Source organism: Dermochelys coriacea, chromosome 7 (assembly GCF_009764565.3).
Source record: "Dermochelys coriacea isolate rDerCor1 chromosome 7, rDerCor1.pri.v4, whole genome shotgun sequence".
Lineage (NCBI taxonomy): Eukaryota > Metazoa > Chordata > Testudines > Dermochelyidae > Dermochelys > Dermochelys coriacea.
The window spans coordinates 125,850,551-125,875,934 of NC_050074.1; the positions used below are offsets into that span (position 1 = coordinate 125,850,551).

The 25,384-nt window shown below is 53.7% G+C and overlaps 1 protein-coding gene across 2 annotated transcripts in view; it reads right to left on the reverse strand.

Moving 5' to 3' along the window:
- Window positions 1–25,384, reverse strand: part of SLIT1 (slit guidance ligand 1) — a 166,603-nt gene that overhangs the window by 133,213 nt on the left and 8,006 nt on the right. For both annotated transcript variants that reach the window (XM_038410981.2, XM_038410982.2), the window contains exons 2-4: window positions 5,902–5,973; window positions 4,846–4,917; window positions 1,421–1,492 (exon numbers count right to left, since the gene is read on the reverse strand). In XM_038410981.2, coding sequence (XP_038266909.1) covers window positions 1,421–1,492; window positions 4,846–4,917; window positions 5,902–5,973 — 216 coding nt within the window. The remainder of the gene's footprint in view (window positions 1–1,420; window positions 1,493–4,845; window positions 4,918–5,901; window positions 5,974–25,384) is intronic.

The window sequence follows — 25,384 nt, forward strand, 5'->3', positions numbered from 1 at the left end:
CTTAATCCTCAGAGCTCAGGCCCAGCTTGTGCGGGCTCCCAACAATGGCTGATCCTGTGTGAACGGTACTCACAAGTCGTGCAACCCAGAGACATGCTGCCTCAACATACCACACATCCTGGGAAAGAAAGGGCACAATGGAGACTTCAAGACAAGCATGCCCCTGAGCCGGAGAAAGCGCTTCCAGCACTTCCAGCCCGCAGCATCTAGCATTAGCATCTCCTCCAGCTCGCTCCCCACACTACACACCATGATATACACATGCAATGGAAATGCTCTCCAGGCACAATCAGAGCTCCCGTCACTACTGGGGAAAGTGTCCCTACCAAACTGTTCCATGACAGCCAGGAGAAACCCCATGTCTGACACTGGCTTTGCACCCCAATACCTCAGCCCTCTCCTTCCAGTTCCTCCACCACCACGCTTCTCTAAGGCCCAAAGAAACACTCGCTTCCAACACAGCTGCCTTGCTAGCCAGCCAGAACATGTCACACCTGGAAACCAGCTCCTAGAATGCCAGCTGGAGTTCAGCATGGCGGCACAAATTGAAAACCAGCAGCACGCCCTTCAGGAGCAAGTCTAGCTCTGATGCCATCAACACAGCAGCTCAGATAGCCCATCCGCCGGCCCTGAATCTTCACACAGCACACACAGATCTACCAGAATCAGCTCTATCAGAAAGATCACACAAAGATGGGCTTTGCTGCTGGCCATGGTTTGCATTTGGTATCTCCAAGCTGCGGATAATTCCACCCCCTGCTTAGGGCTTGCCAGAGTGGTTCATCTCTCATAGACAGCAGGGTAAATCCAAAGTAGCTCTGTCCAAGTTGATGGAGTTACACCAATATAAGCGAGTTTAGAAGCAGGCCCACAAGAGGATCCAAATGAAAGACACAGGAAAGGTATTGGAGAAACCAGAGCTCATAGCCTCACTTCATGTTTAAAAGTGTCACATTGCAAGGTCTCTGGGACTCCAGCTGGACAGGGCCCCAGGGCATTTGTGTTCCTTTAAATTTCACATTAGCACAGACAAACCTGCATGTCACAATACTAACATTGCCCAGCCAGCCTGAATATTAAGCAGTTTGTTAGGCACTGCTCTTTTCTTTAATAACATTTAACAGCCTTTAAATATGCTGATCCTTCAGATCTTCCACGGCTGATTTCTTTTCATTCTGCAGATGCCGGGCAATGAATTTACGTCACTCCAATTAAACATGTTTCCTCGCATCCCAGTTAGTTCCCCTTCTGATAAAACTCCAGTTAACTCCAACGCAGCAGCCAAGAACTCTGGATCTAATTCCTAGAACTCTGCTGCATTCCCACCCAGAGAGCTCTGTGTGGCGAGCCAGGGCCCCCTCGGTGTCTGAGCTGTCCAAAGGCAGAGGATGGACCCTCAAGTGAGAAGAAAGGTACTCACAGTCGCGACAGGGCCTGGTTGTGCTGGAACAGAAGCTCCGGCAGCGTGTGCAGCTGGTTCCGATTCAGCCGTCTGGGAAAGGGGAGAGAAAGGGTCACAGGGAGTCACATGTTCAAGGAGGAAGGCAATGATCCCAGCCCAATCAGGAGCCCAGTGCCCAGATCTGAACCCCTGGAACTGATGCAGGGAAGGCTCCAGTGAGAGAGGAATGCTGGGGGGATGGGAAGTGGAAGGAGCCAACGGCTGGAAAGGTCAAGGTTTGCTGCACAGGCACATACAGGGTCTCTCTCATAGACGTTACCCTTCCCCTTACAGAGTAAGTACAGAGTTACTGGGCCAAAATCAGGGCGTTCCTCACATTCTCTCTACCGAGAACACTTGACTCCTTAACGGTCAGTCTTCTTAGTCCATAGCTAGCCGAGGGGTGAGTTGGACACCCTGCCCAGGAGTCTCTAGGCACTAAGAGGTTTTTTAAAATGGGCCCTGGAAGTTGGACTCCTAAGTCCACCTTTAGGTACCTAAATATGTGGCCTGATTTTCAGCAGCTCCTGCTGAAATCATCGTGAGCACGGCCAGGTCTGACCTTTGGTGCAGCGCAGCCAAAGGCAAGGTGGTCTCCTGCCTGCTCTAGCAGACTCCAGCAAAGGGCAGTTAAATTCAGCCTGTCCCTCAGCATCTGCTCTGCTCCTTCTTCAGCAAAGCCCCAGACCCACATACGTCGTACTTCCTACCCACCAGTGCTCACCCCTACCCTTTGCTGTGGCTTTCCTCTGAGTCAACAGCATGACCGCCTTACTGCCTGCTGCAGGTACTTTACACCATCACTCTTTACGGAAATGCCCCAGCAGTGCTCAGTGGCTGAGTAGGGGCCTGGTCTGTGCACAGAAGTCACTCTGGTTTAACGGAACTGGTTGAGAAACAGACTTTGTTTCCTTGCCTGGGCACTGATTTCAGTTTGAGAGGAGCGGCCACACACGAGGGTTGCAGTGATGTGTCTAAAGCAGACCATCGTGATCAGTCCATTGGTTCTCAACCCACGGCCCAGTCAGCACACAGCTGCAGCCCATGTGACTTCCTCAGGGCCATACAGGCAGGATATCTATTGTGTGGATGTGGCCCATGTAACACAGAGAGCTGCACAGAAGGCTCGAAATGGCAAACAGGTTGAGAACCACTGACCTAGTCTGACCCCCTGGAGAGCACCAACAATAGAACGTCCCCACAATAACTCCTAACACAGGCGCTGGAGAGCTGCCGCACTCCCTGGCTTGCCATGGTTTCCATCATATCCAGGGGTGACAGTCTGGTTCAGTGACTCTCAGCCCCGCACTGTACACACTGCTCCAGCCCGCCAACTCCTGACCAAAAGCTTATTGTTTAGAAAAACATCCCAGCTTGATTCAAAAATGGTTAGTGATGGAGAATCTAGCACAGCTCTTGGTAAACTGTTCCAGAGGTCAGGTTTCAGAGTAGCAGCCGTGTTAGTCTGTATTCGCAAAAAGAAAAGGGAGTACTTGTGGCACCTTAGAGACTAACAAATTTATTAGAGCATAAGCTTTCATGAGCTACAGCTCACTTCATCGGATGCAGTGAGCTGTAGCTCACAAAAGCTTATGCTCTAATAAATTTGTTAGTCTCTAAGGTGCCACAAGTACTCCTTTTCTTTGTTCCAAAGGTCAGTTACTCTCCTCGGTAAAAACTGATGCCTTATTCAGGCTCAGAGCCGGGGCGGTGCTCAGACGTGGGGTCCACTTCCAGAGGGTGCACAGACAATATCAGCTGCAGCTTTGCCTGGTAACCCACTGCTCAAGTCAGTTTGCCGAGTCTCTTTATTTAGCAATGATTGAACTAGAACAGGTATCGCCCTTGTTCGCAGTATTTCACATATACACTGTTAGTATTGGTTGTATCTTATTTCCTCCACCATTAAATGCAGCCACCTCTGGGGCAAGACAAGCAGCTGTTTAAAAAAGCACACAGCAACACTACATTGCAGTTTAGGATAGAAAGTGAAGACCACCTTCGATTAAAATCCCCTGCAGTTTCAAAGAGGCAAAATATAATTGCACAACTTGGACTTTGGACAGGACACCCCTACTCCTGTGACAGGTGCTGCGGGATCATTAATGGTCACAATTTCAGTTTTCTATCTCACCTGGAAGGTGGAGCACCTCCTTTAGCATAGCACTCTCTAGCACTCCACTGTGACACTGGGTTCAGCCCTAAGTTAGATCTACACTGCGAAAAAGATCTGCGGCTGCAAGTCTCAGAGCCCAGATCAGCTGACTTAGGCAGCTGTTCCCACTCGGGCTGGGGCCAGGGCTCTGAAACCCGAAATGGGGGAGGGTCTCAGAGCCCAAGGTTCAGCCCAAGCAGGAAGGTCCACACTGTTATTTTTAGCCCTGTCATGAGAGCCCAAGTCAGTTGAGCCAGGCTGTGAGTCTGAGCCATGCTGCCATGCGTTTTTGGGGTTTTTTTTTGCTGTGCATGTGGACGCTAAGGGGGGACAGGGCCCCCACTGAGCCGCATGCTCCACTCTGCAGCAGGCACCTTGCGGGAACGTGAGTCAGTTCTGACTGGAGATGAACGTCCGCTCTTGAGTCATCACCACGCTTGTGTGAGCCTTGGAGGGTGCCCGTTCCAGTCCTGACTCTGCTTCCCGGAAGAGAGCAGACGGGGTCACAGTCCAAGACAGGGTGTCTGCAGGCAGCACTTCGGCTGCCAAGACCTACCTGAGCTGGGGCAGGTTTTGCACTGCACTGAAGGAGCTGCTAGGTGAGGTCCCAGCTGCGCTTGTGGCTGATTTGAACACAGATGCGTTAAGCACATCGCTGAGGAGTTATTTTGATCCACGAGGGAAAAGAAGCAGATTGGGAAGCGTCTGAGTGCAAACGGCTCGCAGCTCCGCGGTTGGGATATAAAAAGGTTTGTCCTTCAGCCATCTGTCTGTGTTAGCGAGAGGGCCTGTCCCCCAGCACAGCGCCATGCCAAGACACTGCCATGCCCTGACCTCAAATGGGGTCTGACTTCGACCATTCCCACAGGAGTCCTGCCCCCCAGATTATCCTGCTGGCACCTGAATTGTACTGGAGAGCAGAGATGGACAAGGGTCTGCTCCAGACCCCCACCCGATTCTCTATATGCCCTCCCATCCCCACCAGGGTCTTTGCTCAGGCTGCTCCTGGATCAGCCAGAGTGAGCTCAGTTCAGAGCAGTCAGGTGCTCTCTCTTCTCCAGAGCACGAGTGCAGTGCCAGGCCCTGCCAGCACAGGGAGAGCAGTGGGCTGCACCCAAATCCCCCCCACGCGATAGCACAGCCAGTGGCCTCCCCAGCAGCTCGCAGGACCACTGACCCTTCTGCTGTCTGCAGCAATAGCGGCCATTCCCCTCTACCCCTCCCTGTCCCGCAATGCCCAGGAACTCACAGCCGCTCCAGCTCCTTCATGTCATCAAACGCTCCCCGCTCCACCGTGTTGATCTGGTTTTCCATCAGCTGCCTGGAAAAGGGAGGCAGAGAGAACAGGTCAGAGCCGAGAAGCACGGGGGGGCAGTGCACCCGCTCGCCGGCAATCCACGGGAAGCCCCCGCACAGTAGCCTGGGGACCTGTCCGGGTACTGGCTGGGCAGGGCATGCTCATTCTAGGGGTGCAATGGACCATGTCGGAGGGGGCCGAGGCCTTGCCATGCTCCCTTGGAGCAGGGGCCACCTTCACATGGACCCCAGCCACCTCCCATCAGCATCACTGGGAGTTGGCCAGGGAAAGGGCTGCTTTGTTCAGACATCTACCAGTGCCCCAGCTAGGCCACTCGCGGTCCCCCTCCAGCACCCAGCCATGTCACTGAGCCGGGGAGCCCTTTAGCCCACGGGTGTCACACGGCTCCTCCTTGGCACCACGTTCGTGTTTAGCGCCGTCAGAGGTGCACATCAGAGCAGCTCCCAGCCGCTCCCTTTTCCATCACCCAATTTCCACGCCCGTGGAGGGCCTGCAGTCCTTGTCGGCAGTGAGTCAGCCAGAGGGCGAGGGTCGAAGTCCCTCCAGGATACTGGGGTCATCCGGCAGCAGACCCAGCCCCCTTCCCGGGGGGTGGCCCAGTCAGTGCCCTCAGGCACATGCTCACTGTTTCTTGTCTCCCCCTGTCCCCTCCGTCGCCCGCCTCCCAGCCCAAGCCACCAGGAGGCCAGTGACCTCCAACCCCCCTTTAAACCGTGTTTCCGACAGCAGAGGCCCTACAATGAGCCTGGGACCTGCTGAGGTCCAGCAGCCCTTCCCCTCCCCTGCTTGCCCCAGTTCTCTATTAGCCTGGGCTTAGCAGCACCAGTCTCCCAAGGCTGAGTGCCATCTAGGTCAGCCCTGGCCCGGTCAGGCCTCTGCCCCAGCAGTGCTGAGCCCCAGCCAGGCCTGGCAGCACCCCCCCGTCACAGACACTGCTGCAGAGGGGGTGAGCGCCACCCACGCTAGTGCTCGGGGCAGGGGACTCACAGGACACGCAGCTGCTTCAACCCCGAGAAGTCGTTCCTGTTGATCCGGGTGATGTTGTTCCCGTTCAGCTCCCTGAGGAGAGAAGAAGGGACGGTCAGCGAACGGGGGTGGATGTACGGCAGGGTCGGAGCCCTGGGCTCCCGCAGCCAGTGCTTGGGCCGGGCGGGGGGGCTGAGGCCCCCCAGAGGCAGGCAGGCACCAGACCACAGCTAGATTTAACAGGGCTTCTCCATGGACCTGGAAACAGGCAGCTAGCCCATGTTCCTGTCCGAGACACCGGCCAGCACCTGCTGCTGTCCGGGAAGGCGCAAAGACCTGCAGGGAATGTTTCCTCCAAATGGCCAGTTGTTAATCGTCAGCTAACGCCCGAAGCAGGAGGGTTTACAGCCCTTCTCAACACCCCCGCTGTTAGTCTGGCTTTGGATGTTCCCACTGTGACGGGTTGGACCCCTTGGGAAGCCACCTGATGTGCCAAGATACCCCTGAGTCTACCTGTTCTGCCAGCCAGGGCCCCCTTTAACCTGTCTTGCTGAGCCAGGCTCTTAAGGGCTCCTCTAACCCACACACAGGCAGGGCCACACTCAGCTGCAGATCAGCTCTGGAAAGACTCAGCTTCAAGGACTTGCTCCAGCACTTAGATGTCCTCTTCCTTGGAGGGCAGACCCACAGATATATTATGAAATTTGGCCCCTCCCTCAATGTGGGGAGAGGTGTGCACACTTCTTAAGACCCCTCCTCCAGTTAGAAATTACAGAAACTGGGTTTAATAATAAACAAAACAAATTTTATTAACTATAAAAGGCAGATGTTAAGTGATAAAAGGGGTAACAAACAGAACAAAGCATATTACTAAGCAAATGAAATCAAACACGCAAACTAAGCAAGTTTCACTAAAGAAATTGGTGACAAATAGTATTTCTCACTCTAGATCAGGGGTTCTCAAACTGGGGGGGGGTTGGGACCCCTCAGGGGGTCATGAGGTTATGTGGAAGGTCATGAGCTGTCAGCCTCCGCCCCAAACCCCGCTTTGCCTCCAGCATTTATAAACGTGTTAAACAGATTTTAAAAAGTGTTTTTAATGTATAAGGGGGGGTCGCACTCAGAGGCTAGCTATATGAAATGGGTCACCAGTACAAAAGTTTGAGAACCACTGCTCTAGATATTGTTGCAGGCAGTTTGCAACGTTTCTGTGGTTCAGAGTTCCAGGTATCGTCCTTTTCAGACAGGACCCCTGTCTCAGCCTGGACTCCCCCCCTGCCAGCAGTTTTTCTTCTTGGGCAGACAGGCCATGGAGAGGAGGAGCCCCATTTGGCTTTCTCCCCACCCTTAAATAGGATTTACATAAGATGGGAATCCTTTGTTTCCCAAACTTGACAAGACCACCTGACCCTATAGAATCACAGCGTCCATGAGTCAAGGGCAGTATGAAGGGTCCACAGGAAGGCCAAGTTTTCACAGTCTATTGTCCTTGCTGATGGGCCATCTGCCCTGTCTGGCTTTTCCATTGTTGTACCTGAAGTATTAGCAGTGGGCATCACCCAAAGCAGCATAGGTGAAATACAGATACATAGTCAATATTCCTAACTTCAGCTATAGAAATAACACAGGCATACAGATTGGATAATCAAATTCAGTAAATCATAACCTTTCCAATGAGATCTCACATGAGCAATCTTGCATAAAAGTATATCTCAGTTATGTCATATTCATATCATAAGCATATTTTCATAAGGAATGTGGAATGTAATGTCACACCCATTATCCATGCCAATGGCCATCACTTGGCTCTTGGCCTCAATGAGATATTGTAGCAGCAAGTTCCACAGGCTCCTTGTTGGCCGTATGTAAAAGCATTGCCATGTAATAGTTTTTAATTGGTCCCCCTTCAATGGCATTGAATGCAGGGTGAGCAGAAGCAGGGCAGCTCCCTGCACCTGCCTCCCCCGCCCCCCACCCCACGCATGTGTGCGGCTCTCTGGGTGGGGGGGATAACGTCGCTGTCACAAAAGCAATGACCGGCTTAGGAACAGCGACAGCTGCCTGCTGTATGTGCAACAAAGCCCTGGAACGCCGTCCCCTTGCGCCAGTGCATCAAATATCGAGCGTCTGCAGAGACCCAGACGCACGGACCCACAGATGTTTCTGAACTCCTATAAATTAGCATGGAGGCCCCCCAGCATGCCTATCCGCAGCTTAGAGCCAGGTTTACACCACGGCACAAAACTCGAGTCACGTCGCACCTTGCTCTCACCCTTCCCAGCTGCCCTGGAACAAGCCTCTCTAGGGAGAGCCGCCTGGACCCCTGGAATGTCTGCAATGGAGACTGGCAGCCACTGCCAGTGCTTTCGAATCAATGGAAGCGTTTCCCTTCCCCCATACACACTGCGGTTGTTGGGAGCCCTGGGCTCCCCCCACACAAACCCAGCCCACTGCCCTAGGTTTGTTTTCAGTGGTATCAAAGCAGCTCCCAGAAACGTCTGTTTGGGAAATAAACTGCATTTAAAGTTTCCCATGCAGGAGACACTAACACAAACCCCATTGTTTCTTCTGGAGTCAGGTTTCCCCCACAAAAGACGTGGGGCTCAGAGCCAGCCAGAACTCCAAGGGGAGCTGCAATCCTGGCTTGCCGGGGGCTCAGTCGCTCCTCCTGAAGGCCATGCTGATTCATTCCCAGGTGTCAGGAGGGTGTGGGAATGAGGAGCAGCAACAGACAAACACTCACCCAGCCTGGCTCCGGCTGAGACACACACAGAGCAGAGAAGGGGAGTGTTTGTACTCAGCACACCCTGAGAGCAGCACCTGTGAGTAGAACCAGGGGGCTACACAGACAAAATCATCTTTGCTGCCCCACAGTTAGCTGCTACAGTCTGGTGGGAAAGGCCTTCTGCATGCAAATTATTTGTCATTAGCCACGGCACCAATTAATATGGCTACCATTTTGGTGTGACTCACACACACACACACACACGGAGAAGGAAGTGCCCAACGCCCTAGTCAGGTCCGTACCCAGGAGCGGTAGGTACATACCTAAAGCCAGGACAGGGCCCTTTGTCTTGGGGGCCCTTTAAACAGGCCCACTGGGGATTAGGAGGACAGGGAAGGCTGGTTGGTTTCTGGTGCAGAGATGGCCACTGTGTGTCCCTCAGCGGAGAAACCCCCACCCAACTCCAGGCAAACCTCCCACGATCCCTGAGGGGTCAGTGTCTCCCCTGCCAGTGAGGGCACTCCTGGGTAACACTGCAGGAGCCCCAGCTCCCCTGACACCGGGCTACTCCCACCTCCCTGGTGGTCAAGGTGGCATCTAATGAGCCCCACCTGCCCCACTGCAATCAATGACCTGCAGGGCTGCAACTCCGGCTAGCAAGCCAGGGCGGACCCCTCCCCAGTTACGGGTCCCCCCTCACGCACTACAATCAGCCTGGCTGCTTCCCCACAAGACCCATGCTATGTCTGCCCTGTTACGCTACTCCCGGCCCGGCTCCCTTGCAGCGATGCCATCCCTCAGGCTACCAAAGGGGTCAAAGTGCATTGTCTCCTGGCTACCGCTGGCCTTTGGGGCCTCACCCAGAGCAAGGGAGCAAACCGGGGCCCCAGGCTCTGACCTCCCTGCGGGCAGCACCCTGCAACACCTGCACTTGATGGCTCTGCCCCACCTGGCTGGTAGAATAGCTGCAGGGCGCCCCAAACCGGCAACATGAAGCATATGGGGACTCACAGAACTTGGCTGCGCAGCGCTGAGGGGGCCAATGGGCCCGGGAATTCCTGATCGGCATGCACCCAGGTGTACTGGGACCATGAAGCCATGGCGGGCTTAGAAATCACAGTGCCCCGCCCTGCCAGTCTGCATCAGGCTCTCTCAGGGGACGTCTACACAGCACTGGCAGCGAGCGCCGAGCCGGGCTGACAAACGCACTGGGCTCATGCTGCCGCGCGGAGAAACAGCCATGTAGATGCTGCGGCTCGGGCTGGCGCTCGGGCTCTAACTCCCCCGCCCCAGCCCGAGCCGCAGCTCAAAAGCTCCGTCTACACGGCTGCTGGCAGCGTGGCGCTGCCCTGAATGTACCAGGAGCCAAGTACGCAGGGCACCGAGCAAATCGCCTGCTTCCCAACACAGACACGAAGAACCTCTGCTCAGCCCCCACTTGCTGATTGCTGAGAGCCGGGGTCGGGGTAGCAGGTCCCCGAGAGCCGGTGTCAGGGCAGAGGGGCCAGGGGCCAGAGCCTTCAGCGCAGGGTTTGGGCAGCCAGGTCTGTCCACTCACACTGGGGGCAGCACATCAGACACTTTCAATCTGGGGCGGTGCGGGGAGAGTGCACGCTCCCACTGGACCCAGTGCAGCGGGGTCCGTACCGCCGGGCCTGCGCTCTTGGACCCAGCCAGCACAGTGGGGCTGCGGGCCAGCGCAGCAAGGTCCATCCCGTGGGGCCCATGCAGTCCCAGACCAGGCACGTACCGCGGGGCCCGTACCGCAAGGCCGGCATGCTCTCGGACCGGGCCCGTACCGCGGGGCCCGCACGCTCTAGAACCGGGCCCGTACCGTGGGGCCTGCACGCTCTCGGACCGGGCCCGTACCGCGGGGCCCACACGCTCTCGGACCGGGCCAGCGCAGCGGGATCTGTACCGCAAGGCCTGCACGCTCTCGGACCGGGCCCGTACCGCGGGGCCTGCACGCTCTCGGACCGGGCCCGTACCGTGGGGCCTGCACGCTCTCAGACCGGGCCCGTACCGCAGGGCCTGCACGCTCTCGGACCGGGCCCGTACCGCGGGGCCCACACGCTCTCGGACCGGGCCCGTACCGCTAGGCCTGCACGCTCTCGGACCGGGCCCGTGCCGCAGGGCCTGCACGCTCTCGGACCGGGCCCGTACCGTGGGGCCTGCAAGCTCTCGGACTGGGCCCATACCGCGGGGCCCGCACGCTCTCGGACCGGGCCCGTACCGCGGGGCCCACACGCTCTCGGACTGGGCCAGCGCAGCGGGATCCGTACCGCAAGGCCTGCACGCTCTTGGACCGGGCCTGTGCCGCAGGGCCTGCACGCTCTCGGTCCGGGCCCGTACCGTGGGGCCTGCAAGCTCTCGGACCGGGCCCGTACCGCGGGGCCCACACGCTCTCGGACTGGGCCAGCGCAGCGGGATCCGTACCGCAAGGCCTGCACGCTCTTGGACCGGGCCTGTGCCGCAGGGCCTGCACGCTCTCGGACCGGGCCCGTACCGTGGGGCCTGCAAGCTCTCGGACCGGGCCCATACCGCGGGGCCCGCACGCTCTCGGACCGGGCCCGTACCGCGGGGCCCACACGCTCTCGGACTGGGCCAGCGCAGCGGGATCCGTACCGCAAGGCCTGCACGCTCTTGGACCGGGCCTGTGCCGCAGGGCCTGCACGCTCTCGGTCCGGGCCCGTACCGTGGGGCCTGCAAGCTCTCGGACCGGGCCCGTACCGCGGGGCCCACACGCTCTCGGACTGGGCCAGCGCAGCGGGATCCGTACCGCAAGGCCTGCACGCTCTTGGACCGGGCCTGTGCCGCAGGGCCTGCACGCTCTCGGACCGGGCCCGTACCGTGGGGCCTGCAAGCTCTCGGATTGGGCCCGTACCGTGGGGCCTGCACACTCTTGGACCAGGCCAGTGCAGCGGGGTCCGTAGCACAAGGCCTGCACACTCTCAGACTGGGCCCATACTGCAAGGCCTGCATGCTTTCAGACAGGGCCAGCGCAGCGGGGTCCGTACCGCGAGGCCTGCACGCTCTCGGTCCAGGCACATACTGTGGGGCCTGCACTCTTGGACCCGGCCAGCACAGTGGGGTTCATACCGCAGGGTCTGCGATCTCGGACCGGGCCAGCACAGAGTGGGATCTGGCCTCTCCCGTACAGAGGGCAATGAAGGCTAGATTCATTGCCCGTTGCTCCCCACACCAGGAGTTGGCAGGGGCTCCTTTCCAGCCGTGTCGATGGAACGCACCTCTGGCAGCGCCAGGCCCTGCCCTTGGGGTTCCTGCGCAGCGTGGGGCCCGAGGGAGGGCTGAGGTCAGAGGCAGGACGGCCTCCAGCACCTCAGCAGCGTGTATAGACACTGGGGCCGTGCAGCCTGCGGTGGTGGCATTGTGCTGCTGAAATAGCTGATAATGGTTAATGAGTTCCAACTCGACCGGTATAGTCTCATAATTACACAGCTCAAAACCCCATTCAGCTGCTGAGATTGCCTGGCTCCTTCCACTATGGAGCCGTGTGCGCCTGAGTGTGAGGGGGCTGGGGGGCAGGTTACTAGGACACTGATGAATGCCTCGGTGGGAATGAATAGACGCTCCCTGCCCTGCTGATTAAACCGAAACCCAGCAGCGCATCCAGCTCCCAGCAGGCCCAGCAAAGGCACCAGGCGGGCAGAGACATTTGCATTCCTTTCTCCGCCCCCCCGACCCAGGAACAAGGGCCAGATCCTGCCAGGAGGGGAGTAACTCCAGAGGCACTGAGCACACAGAGGCTGCTCATCCCCTTGCAGGATGGGGACCAAGCAGCAATTCAGCAAGGCTGTGAGCCCAAGGCAGGTGCAGAGTTCCAGAGATACTGGACTTGACTGCCCCAGTCGGACTCAGGGTTAGAAGGAAACACACACACACACACAAGGCAGAGCTTTATGTTTGAATGCCGATTTTCCAAACTGCTCTAAAATGCACCCACAGATGCAGATTGTGGCACTTCAGAAGCGGGGGTAGAATTAATGGTGCAAATTTGGGGTTGTTGGGTTAGGGGTTTCCCAGGGTTCAGACTCCCACCTATCAGGACCTCATTTTTAAACTGCCGTAACATTTACATGGCTGGAATATATAAGCCAGCAGGGCCCCACTGTCTCAGACACTGCACGCACAAAGCAAATGGCAGGCTTTGACCCAAAGAGCTCCCAGTCTGAAGACAAGACACAAGCCTCTGACTGCAGGATCCCAGGCAACCCCCAATCCCTGGGCTCCAGGACCCCCGCGTCACACATAGCTCTGCCCCTGCTGAGCCCGCTCACCGAGGACGTAGGAAGTTGGTGGTGTCCCACGCCAGGTTTTTCAATACTGTGTAATTTGCAACTATGCAGCATGGACAGATCGTCTTAGATTGTTAGCATCTTTGGAGTGATTTGTCTGATCAAACGGGCTCGTTCTGCCCCACACTCTTAGGCCAGGGGATGCTACATCAAAAATTACATCAACTGTTCCGAGTCTCTGATATCTTGGAAGAAAATTATCTTCTCTGCTTATGGATCAATGTCCTAACACATAAAGCACCAGAGGCAGTCCACAGACCCCCAAACCACACCAGGGAACAGGACGACTGGCTCTGTTAGGATATAGATATTCAGGCCTGTCTGTAATGGCCTAGAGTAGCAGCCGTGTTAGTCTGTATTCGCAAAAAGAAAAGGAGGACTTGTGGCATCTTAGAGACTAACAAATTTATTTGAGCATAAGCTTTCGTGAGCTACAGCTGTGGCTCGCGAAGGCTTGTGCTCAAGTGGATTTGTTGGTCTCTGGGGTGCCACGGGTACTCCTTTTGTTTTTTCTCACTGTGACAGTCCGAGGCCCTGTGCTTCGGCTAAAGCCTTTGGCTAAGCAGCAGGGGCAGCCATAAGCTGGGAAGCGACCGGTCACCTCCTCACCTTCCAAACTAGTCCCATTGAAATCAGGTGCTATGCGGCTGTTAGGATACAATCCTGTCCCGATCCTGCCTATCGTCTCCAGAGAAAGGGAAGTGCATAGAAAATGTAAAAGGAAACTTAGTTTGATAGCATCCTGTCTGGCAAGAACTCACTTATCAATAGCTGGGATGTGAAATCCTCATTTCTGTGTTTGTTCCATCACTGTAGTCCCCATTTCCCTATTGTTTGTCTGTATAATCTCTGTCTAGTTCGGTGATTGTTTCTGTCTGCTGTATAATTAATTTTGCTGGGTGTAAACTAATTGAGGTGGTGGGATATAACTGGTTAAATAATCATGTTACAATATGTTAGGATTGGTTAGTTAAATTTCAGGAAAATGATTGGTTAAGGTATAGCTAAGCCGAACTCAAGTTTTACTATATAGTCTGCAGTCAATCAGGAAGTAAGGGGGGGAATGGGAACAGGGAATGGGGGTGGAGAAATTAGAATCATGTTTTGCTAAGGGGGGAACAGGAACAGGGACACAGGTGTAAGGCTCTGTGGTGTCAGAGCTGGGAAGGGGGACACAAAGGAAGGAAACTGGAATCATGCTTGCTGGAAGTTCACCCCAATAAACATTGAACTGCTTGCCCTTTTGGACTTTGGGTATTGTTGCTGTCTGTTCGTGCAAGAAGGACCAGGGAAGTGAGTGGGTGAAGGAATAAGCTGCTAACAGGCTCCTTACACACCTATCTGTAGTGTGTAGGAAAAAGCACTGTGTGATCAGTGAGAGTGACATATGCTGGAGGTATCATGCAGCCAGGACTAAAACATCCATGGAGTTTCTAAACATTCTAGCTGACAATTTCCTAACTCAAAAAGAGCTACAGCCAACATGGGTGAATTCTGTATTAGACCTTGTGCGACAGATAGAGGCACGGATCACAGATCTAAAAATTAATGGTAGCCTAGGTACAAGTGATCATGCTGGTCATATTTATAATGTGCAAGTGGAATAAAGACTAGACAAGTAATATAGATACATTTGGTTCTTTAACAGGGCCCATTTCACAAAGCTGAAAACGATTGTGAGCCAAATCAGCTGGGAGGAAGAATTTAATCAGAAAAATGTGAATAAAAGGAAATCATTTAAGAACACCTGACGAGATGACCAAAAAGCCACAATCGAGGAAGAAGGTTGGGCTGGTTAAAAAGACAACCTGGGTTAGAGGAGAAGTGAAAGCAGATGTAAAAAAATAAAAATAATAAGGGAATCATAGAACTGGAAGGGACCTTGAGAGGTCATCTAGTCCAGTCCCCTGCACTCAAGGCACTAAGTATTACTAAGGCACTAAGTATTACTAAGTAATACATAACAAATGAAAGAAAGGGGAAGTTGACAGTAATGAATATAAATCAGAAGTTAGGAATTGTAGAAAATTGATAAGGGAAGCCAAGAGACACAAGGCGACATCTATGGCCAGCAGACTTAAGGACAACAAGGAGTTTTTTTAATATATTAGGAACAAAAAGAATCCTGACAATGGTATTGGTCCATTACTAGATGGAAATGTTAGAATTATCAATAATGCAGAAAAGGCAGAAGTGTTGAATAAATATTTCTGTTCTATATTTGGGGGCAAAGCCAGATGAAGCAGTCTTTTCATATAGGAGGGTAACCAGATGTCCCGATTTTATAGGGACAGTCCCAATTTTGGGGTCTTTTTCTTATATAGGCTCCTATTACCCCCCACCCCGTCCCAGTTTTTCACATTTGCTGTCTGGTCACCCTATCATATAGTGATGCTAACTCTTTCCATTCCATTAGTATCTCTGGAGAATATTAAACAGAAGCAATTAAAGTCAGACATACTTAAATCAGCAGGTCCAGACAACTTGCATCCAAGAGCTTTGAAGAGCTGCTGAGGAGCTCGCTGGTCCGTTCAGTCTTGGAGCACTGGGGAAGTGCCAGAAGACTGGAAGAAAGAGAATGTTGTGCCAATTGCTAAAAGAGTAAATGGGATGACTTGGGTAATTATAGGTCTGTCAGCGTGACATAGATCCCAGGCAAGATAAATGGAGTGGCCAATACCGGACTCAATTAATAAAGAACTAAAGGAGGGTGATGTAATTAATGCAAATCAACATGGGCTTATGGAAAATAGATCCCATCAAACTAACTTGATAGAGTTTTTTAATGAGTTTACAACTTTTGTTGATAAAGATAATCGTTTTGCCATAATATACTTAGACTTCTGTAAGGTGTTTGACTTAGTACCATAGGGCATTTTGATTAAAAAACTTGAATAATATAAAATGAACCTGGCACACATTAAACAGATTAAAAACTGGCTAACTGATAGGTCTCCAAATGTCACTGTAAATGGGGAATCATCAAGCGGGTGTGTTTCCAGTGGGGTCCCGCAGGGATCAGTTCTTGGCCCTCGGCTCTTTAACATTTTTACCTGGAAGAAAACACATGTCATCACTGATGTTTGCAGATGACGCAAAGACTAGAGGATTGGTAAATAATGAAGAGAGCAGGTCACTGATCCAGAGAGATCTGGGACGTTTGGTATACTGGGTGCAAGCAAACAATATGCGTTTTACTAAAGCTAATATGGCATAAATCTAGGAACAAAGAGCATCAGCCATACTTATAGGATGGGGGACTCTACCCTGGAAAGCAGGGACTCTGACAAAGACTTGGGGGTCCTAGTGGAGAATCAGCTGAACACGAGCTCCCAGTGTGATGCTGTGGCCAAAAGAGCTAATGTGATCCCAGGATGCATAAACAGGGGATTCTCGAGTAGGAGCAGAGAAGTGATTTTCCCTCTGGATTTGGCACTGGTGCAACCGCTGCTGGGATCCTGTGTCCAGTTCTCGTGCCCAGGGTGCAAGAAGGACGTGGATAAATTGGAGGGGTCAGAGAAGAGCCATGGGAATGATGAAAGGATTAGGAAACCTGCCTGATAGTGACAGACTCAAGGAGCTTGATGTAATTAGCTTAACAAGGAGACGGTTAACGGCTGACTTGCTCACAGTCTATAAGTACCTACATGGGGAACAGATATTTACTGCTGGGCTCTGCAGTCTAGCTGAGAAAGGTTGAGCATGATCCAATGGCTGGAAGCTGAAGCTAGACACACTCAGACTAGAAACCAGGCGTACATTTTTAATGGTGGCAGTAATTAACCATTGGAACAATTTATCAAGGGCCAGGTGGATCCTCCATCACCGGCCACTGTTAAATCCAGACGGGATGTTTTTCGAAGCTCTGCCCTAGGAATTATTGCGGGGCAGGTCTCTGGCCTGTGTTACACAGGAGGTCAGAGGAGATGATCATAATGGGCCCTTCGGCCTTGTAATCTCTGATAACAACAATGCAAGGCTAGCAAAGCACTTCACTGAGCTCAAGCCCGGCCAGCAGGGAGGGAGGCTGGAGCCATTATCTCCAGACGGGAAGGCAGAGGCTCTGACGGGAGACATACCTGGACCAAAGGCAAGCACCTAGTCGGTGCCACACGGCGGAACTGGGTGCACTGGAGCCCTAGCACCTAGCCCAAACTGCCTCTAGAGCAGTGATTCTCACCCGAAGTATGCGTACCCCTGGGGTACGGAGAAGTCTGCTGGGGGGCACAGCAACTCGTCTAGAGAGTTGCCTAGTTTTACAGCAGGTTATATCAAACGCACTAGCAGAGTCAGTACAAACTAAAAGTTCATCCAGACAATGACTGGTTCATACTGCCCCATACACTGTACACTGACATGTACCTACAGTATTTGTATTCCAATTGATTAACTTCCAATTATATGGTAAAAATGAGAAAACCAGCAATTTTTCGGGAACAGTGTGCTGGGAAACTTGTATTTTTAGGTCTGATTTTGTAAGCAGGTCGTTTTTAAGTGAGGTGAAACGTGGGGAGAAGTCAGATCCCTGAAAGGAGTACAATAGCCTGGAGAGGCTGAGAGCCCCTGCTCTGGAGTGTGAAACAGAAAAGCTTCACAGGGACTGAGGCTGGCCACTGCAGGACATTTGGGGTAATTTAGCATATAGCGCAGGACTAGATTTTGAGCAGGGGGCAAGAGACATACCAGGCAGCGTGGCGCAGCAAGTTGGGGCAGCACCGCCGCCTCTAGCACCAGGAACCATAACCATCCATCCGACCGCCAGCAATTGAAGTGTGCATGTGTGGGTGGGGGGGTGATCTGCAAGGGGTCACAGACCTGGCCAGAGACCCCGTGTTTTCCTTGAGCCGCGGCGCTGAGGGGCACGCTTCCAGCACTGTCTCCCCAGAACTGTAGCTCCCACATGATGACAGATACCCCCCATTTCTTCCAGACCACTTAAAGCTTCTCCAGTCTGGTGCACCAGCTACCATCCCATTTGCAGTGTGTTCGGGGGCTGGGCCATGCTCACAGCTGCACACTGACCTGACCATCATCCCACTGAACATTCATACCCCCCCTACCCGCACTCCTCTCTCCTCTTTGTTCAGATGAGCGGCAGCCTTTGGAACCCAGAGGGGAATTAGCAGCAGGTGAAAGCGTGTTTAGAATGCTGCCAAGACAACAACGCTCTGATTTCACTTCACGCCACTTTCTCCTCTCCAACAACCACCCGCCCCCCAGTGCCTCAGATACTAAATTATAGCCTGTCAGGCTCAGGCCTCTGAAATTCTTGCTGCTCAATAGCTAACCCTTTGCCTTGATGCCCTATTCCAGCAGAGTAAAAAAATACCTCCTCAGCCATGTGCCATGCAGCTATCAGAGATCACCAACGCATCCTGAGGCCTGTCTGGTCACCTGCTCGCATCTATTTGGCTGGGAAATAACAACACAGCCTTGCTCTTCCTTGTCGTTCCTAGAGATAAAGGCCAGAGGCAACCATTATGGTCCTCTTGCCTGACCTCCCATATAACACTGGCCAGGGACTCCCCCCCAGCCCAGTGCTTCCTGCCTTCAGCCCAGAACTGGTGTCTATGCTAGGACACAGTTTAGACAGAAATGCCCAAGCTTCAAGTGAAGACATCAGGTGATGGCAAATCCCCCACATCCCCTGGTAAAATCCGTTCAAATGAATGAGCCCTTTGTAACCACATTAGCAGGTCATACCCTGCAGTTTATTGGCTTACTCTGCATTTTGATGGCTTGATTAGTTCCTTGTGGGTTTGCTGGATTTTATCACAGCCGCTTGGCGGGTTTGGGGGCTGGCTCACCCTGTAGCAACTGAATGGAATGGAAACGCCAAAAGATAATTAGTGACATGGTCACAATCAAATCTATTCCCCAGTGACTTGATTTATAGGGAAAGCAGCACAAGGCAGGCAGGCAGACACAGCAATCCAATCGTCTGTAGTTCCTGGCAGTGCATGCCCGAAGCCCAGGAATGCTGAGTGTGCCCACCACGACAGAAGCTGGCACACACTTGGCTCTTGCCACCATGCTGACCCACTTAGTTTTGTTTTCTTGATGCAATGCGTGATCAATTTGGGGCTCTCAGGGCCACGCATGCAGCCGGCCTTGATTCAGCCTCTGAAATTGCACCAGATATGGGGGTGGAATGAGAAACCTGCATTTGCATGGGGAAGTGGAGCAACGTCTCACTATGCGATCGGCGAGTGCCAATGCAGAGTGCGTGCACCAGCATATGGAGCTGCCATTTCAGAGGCACGTTGTGAAAGATCTGGTGCTTAATCCGTCACCAGTCAGACGTGATCACACGGCTCTCGCTTCGAATGGGGCTGCAACAGCCCATCTGCCTGGCCACTCCATTGTTACCTTGTGCTCCTCACCCCCAGCCACTGTCTACCTGCTGTGTCTGTCACTTGCTTAGAGAGCCCTTCTGCTTACACTTCGGTTGCAAGCTCCTCTTGTTAGAGGTGTGTGCAGCCATGGGCCCTAGTCCCTGCCTGAGGCTGGGTGAGACCGCCGCAATAGGAATAGGATGATGCCACGATCAGCACCAGGGCCCTGAGCAACTGCAACTTCACAAACTCCTTTCATTGCGTTCTGCAAACCTCCCCAAGCCCAGTCAGCTTCTGGAAACCACCCACTGGCCCAGCGCCCTGCCCACGTTGGCCCAGCCCTGCCCCATGTCGCCAGAGGAGCCCCGGGTGTCTGGCTGGTGAGTCTTGCCCACATGCTCAGGGTTCAGCTGATTGCCATATTTGGGGTCAGGAAAGAATTTTCCTCCAGGGCAGATTGGCAGAGGCTCTGGGGGGTTTTCACCTTCCTCTGTAGCATGGGGCACGGGTCACTTGCTGGAGGATTCTCTGCACCTCAAAGTCTTTAAACCACGAGTTGAGGATTTCAGTAGCTCAGACATAGGTCAGGGGTTTGTTACAGGAGTGGGTGGGTGAGATTCTGTGGCCTGCGTTGTGCAGGAGTTCAGACTAGACAATCATAATGGTCCCATCTGACCTTAAAGTCTACGAGTCCTGACGGCCAGCCCTGTGCTCTGTCCACTAGTCCAGCTGGACACACTAAAGATTTGAGTTCTGCGGTTACTGTCTTTGCCGCTCCTGTTTCTCAGACACATGGGAAGGATGGCCCAGTGGTTAGAGCACTACCATGGCACTCAGAGCTGGCTTCAGTTCTCGGGTCTGCCACAGACTGCCCGTGTGACCTTGGGCACATCGCTTAGTCTCTCTGCCCCCGTCGGCAAGGCAAGAGCAGTGGCACGTCCCTGCCTCACAGGGGGGCGTCCAGAGAGCACACGGGAGATTAGGAGATGCTCAGTCGCTATGGCATTGGGGCCATGGAAGTACTTAGACAGGAAATAAAGCAGGACTCCTGTCACCCCCGGTTTAGGAGCAGTAGGGATCTGCGGCCCCAAAGGCGGCTGGGACTGACTCCTGTGGGAAGGCTCAGCACCCAGATATGTTGAATGATCCACATCCATTTGCTCTCCTGAATCTCCGCATCTCCCAGCTTTGCCCCTGCTTCCTGCTCCGGTTAGGGAACCAAGAGACCCCGTTTCTACTCCAGTCTCCAGCTTGATGACTCAACCTCGCTTTGCCAAGCCTCGGCGCCATTGGTGCTCTTGCCGTCAGCGTGTTGAGCTTGCATTCCTCCGATTTCAGAGCCCAGTGGCCTGAAAAATTCATTTCTCTTTTTCTGCTCTACCCATTCCTAGCAGAGTCTCTGTTCCCTAGGGCACTGCCTCTGCTATCTGGAGCTGCTTTTGCATCCAAAATTCACACCAGGAAAAAATTCTCAGCGAAGCCTCAGGAAGCCTGAAATGGCCCCGGACACAGGCCAGGATCTGGGCCAGATCCTCAGGTGCTGTAACTCAGCCTGGTGGCAGGGGGTGCAAGAGAACTACCCTGATATACACCACCAAGGGGTCTTGGTCTCACACAATTTATCTTCTAATTTAAAGCAACACCTTGAACTTAACAGCCACGTTCTCGACAAACCCCTTTCTCTACCTGTGTTACCAATGGGCCCTCGACGTTAATGCTGCGAGAAATCCAACGCGCCACTCTGGCTGCCCCGAGTCACTTACAGCATCTCTCCAGGCTCGGACAGAGAGATCCAGGGAGCCCGTCTGCCTTTGTTTTAGCGTCAGCTGCACTTTCAGCTTCTTAGCTACAATCTGGGTTTTGGACCCTGCAGGGGAAGAGCCCCTTGCTGGCACTCAACTGGCTTTATTCCTTGTTATTTGAATCTTCGGGAAAGTTTCTATGGCCCCTTGGCTTTATGAAAACTCCTTTATAGAGAGTTAAAAAGGCAGGGCCCCATTTAAGCTGAGGGTGCTGAGCACCCCTCGGAAGGGCACAGAACCACGCAGGATTGGGCCCTAATAGGGGATGCAGACTCTGTTCCAGCATTTGTCATCTTGCCATTCTCCCCCATCCACACACATCCCATTCCCCATCGCTGTAATGCTCCTAGCGATGAGCCAAAACAGAGCCCTGGCTCTGTACAGACTAAACCCACCCAAAGGTGGGCTTCTCCCTCGGAGCAGCTTCTGGTCACCCAGGATCCTGCGCAGAGCTCTGTGATTTCCCATCTCCCAACATTTGCCTATTTCTTCCTGTGTGGGCTCCATGAGAAACTCCAGCCCTGACACTTCATTACACCCCGGGCAGAGACTGCCTGGCCCCCCGGCTCCTTCCTAGCATGGGGGGGAAACGCTGAAGGAAAGGGAGCATGACAGTAGAAGTAAATGCAAATACTGTAATGAGCTGGCTGGAGAGAGAGAGAGAGAGTGTGTGTGAGCGCACAGGTACATGCATGAACCCCCTTGTCACATTTTCAAACAAGCACCTTTGTGTTTCCTCCCCGGCTGCCCTTCTCACCTGGGAGAAGTTCCCTGTAAACATCAGCAAACCACCTCACTGTCCTCCTTCAAATCCCTCCTCAAAACTCTCCTTGGCCGTGATGTCTGCACAAAACTCAGCAACGGTTCGGCCGCCGGCCTGCTGAGCCCCCCACCCGCCCACGCTGACAGAGGCTCTCTCATTGTTTCCTGCTACTCTTCCATCTGATCCACTTATCTCTCGTCTTACACTTAAATTGCCAGCGCTTTGGGGCAGGGACTTTCTGTTCTGTGTTGGTCAAGCGCCGGCCCGATGGGGTCCTACAAGTACTAAACAATAACACCCCCTGCTGGTCAGACTCTGAACTGTTCCACCAGACATCACCGCCTCGCTACTGCGAATGGGGATTCTCTCTCAGCTCCTGGGCTTTTGGAGCCAGAGGGCCCGGGTGCTGCCGTTGGTGAAAATTGCAGTGAGGCCATGCCAAGGGCTGGGCGTGCAGTACGGGGAAGCAGCAGACAGACAAGAGCCTAAATAACAACCAAGTTTTGAGGTGATTGTACAGGCCTACTGATTACAGCTGCAGACAATTCTCGCTCCCAGGCCTGTGTGGGCTCAGAGGAGCTGATGGCGGCAGAGCGGCACCACTCCGGAGGAAACAATGCAGAAGCACATTTAAGACAAAAATATGTATTTGAAATGGTGCAATAAACCAGGGACGGATCAGACTTTCCCGGGAAACCACTGCTGCTTGGCGTGAAAAGTGGCCACCCAGGGCCAATCCGAGAGGCTTTCATGTCTCTTACCAGTGACTTTTTCTGACATGGGGACAATAGATTCTCCACAACCAGCCTCGGCTCCAGTCAATACAAACACAAGGTAGTTTTTTGAACTAATATTTTTCCAGCATGCAATTCCATGGGGAGAGAGGCACAGCGTTGCCATGGCGACATATAGACAGCATCTGCCTTGGAAGGAGCTGAAGGGAGAAATTGGAATAGAATTGCAAATCCGCTCAGTCCTGAGGAGGACTCCACGGGACTCCACCGGGCCAGACTGCAGCAGTCTGGCTCCCAGAGAGAGCCCTGCCCATCGCAGAGCCTCGCCGTAGCCCGCGACCCTGGGGCCCCATCGGGCAGCTCGGCCAGGAGCGGAGCCATGCTGGGTGCTCGCTCAGCTGGAAGCTGGTCTCCTATTCTGTCCATCGAGGCCGCCTGAGGAGAGGCAGTGCCAGTGCTGCTGGCGTGTGCACTCCCACGAACAGCCACAGGGCTCCATTCACGTCTGCATCTCCCTCCGTATCCCCTTGGCAGACACCTCGCGGAGCATCTCCATCCTCTTGGGGAGCAGATACCCCCAGTGGCAATTCAATACCGAGCCCTTACACCCACTCAGTGCATACCCTTGTCAGGCGAGCGGGGCCAGCACCAGCTCTCTCTGCACTTGCCTAAAGCAAGAGGATCCTTGGCAGCTGGCTACGGCATAAGATACCGCAAGCTGTTCACCGGGTTCCAGAGAGAAAGGGGAAATTTCCTCCTTCAAGCTCTCCTGCACCAGCTCCCACGCTGGTGACAACAGCTGTCCCCAGCCAGCCCGGGGAGACAGAACGCTAAGACTGGTGCTTATGTCGAACTAACTGGACATCACTTTGGGCTGAGGTTACAAGTCTGGCTGACCCAGGTAGCAGTGCTGCCATAATACGCCTTGACTTGGTACCACACAACATCCCTGGAACAACTGCAAATCAACACGGCACACATGGAACGGCTTAATAGCTGCCTGGCTTAGAGGTCTCAAAATGTAGCTAAACAGGGAATCCTCATCAAGCCTGTCTGGTTCCAGGGGGGTCCTGAAGGGTTCTTGTCCCCAGGCTAGTTAATATTTATGCTCTAGTTCAACCCAATCTACTGGACTTGAAACAGGAACGGACTTGGGCCAGGTCTCTGGCCTGTCCTAGGCAGGAAAACATAAAACCAGCCCTGAGAAAGTCTGCAGATGACACAACGACAGGGAAAGTGGTACATAACGCAGAGGTCACGGGTACAATCCGGATCATGTGGGATGCTTGGTGCAAGCAAACAATGTATGTTTTCATGCAGCTAAATGCTAAGTCATACAGTAGGAATGAAGAACGCAGGCCACACTTATAGGATGCGGGACTCTGTCCTGGGAAGAAGGGACTCTGACAGAGATTTGGGGTCCTGGTGGGTAACCAGTTGAACACAGGCTCCCAAGTGTGATGCTGTGGCCAAAAGGGCTAGTGCAATCCTGGGATCCAGAAATATGGGAACCTCGAGGAGGAGTGGAGAGGTTATTTTCCCTCTGTATCTGGCAGTGGTGCGACCACTGCTAGGATCCTGTGTCCTGTTCTGGTGTCCACAACTGAAGAAGAATTTAAAGAAGAGCCACAAGAATGATTAAAGGATTGAAAAATCTGCCTTGCAGTGAGAGATTCACGGAGCTCAGTCTAGTTAGCTGAACAAAGAGAAGGCGAAGGGGTGACGTGGTCACAGACTATAAATACCTACATGGGGAACAGAAATGTGGCAGTACAGGGCTCTTCACTCCAGCAGAAGAAGACCCAGTGGCTGAAAGCTCAGTAGACAATTTCAGACTAGAAATAAGGCATGCTGAGGGGCATCACCCCAGGAAGAGCTGGCCTCGGGCTGGGGGGGGCGTCTCCATCGCGGGAAAGGTTTAAATCAGGATTGGATGTTTTTCTAGACGTTATGCTCTAGTTCAACCCCAGCTACTGGACTTGAAACAGGAATGGACGCGGGGCAAGTCTCTGGCCTGTCCTAGGCAGGGGGTCAGCCTAGATCAGAGGTGGGCAAACTAACGTCCGCAGGCCACAGAGGGGAGGGTTAGATGGGGGCAGGGTCCCGGGTGGTCCCAGGAGGGGGCGGTCAGGGGACAAGGAGCAGGGGGGGTTGGATGGGTCAGGGATTCTGAGGGGGGCAGTCAGGGGCGAGAAGTGGGAGGGGGCGGGGGCCAGGCTGTTTTGGGAGGCACAGCCTTCCCTACCCGGCCCTCCATACAGTTTCGCACCCCGATGTGGCCCTCGGGCCAAAAAGTTTGCCCACCCTGGCCTAGATTATCACAATGGGCCCTTATGGCCTTAAAAGCTACCAATCTGTGTCCTGCCCTCCCATGTAAGTGTCTGGCCGCCTCTGAGCCAACAGCTAAATGCTTCAAAAGCAAAACCAAATACAAAAATCAGGCAGACGCGATTCATCAACCACCAGCGAATGACCGCTCGGACAGCAGCAATCGGAACCCTGCACGGCGTCTCTGGACAATGGTCAGCACCCCACTCGGCACAAGAGGTGTGGCTTTCTGCAGAAGATCTCAAAAAACGAAAATTAACAGGCCAGGAAAATGTCCCCATCTGTCCACGATGTTCTAAAGCAGCCCAGGTGCCGGGGAGCTCCCAACGCAGGTTAACACGGTCATGCCAAGGCTGCCTGCCAGGCCCTTTGGCAAAGACCGGGTCTTGCAGCTGGTCCTGCAGCGCTGCCAAAGGCAATGCAAGATTCCAGTGCGTCCTTTCCTCTGCAATGAGAGCCTCTCGGATTCATCCCAGAGGGCTGATTCAGAGGCCCCCTGAC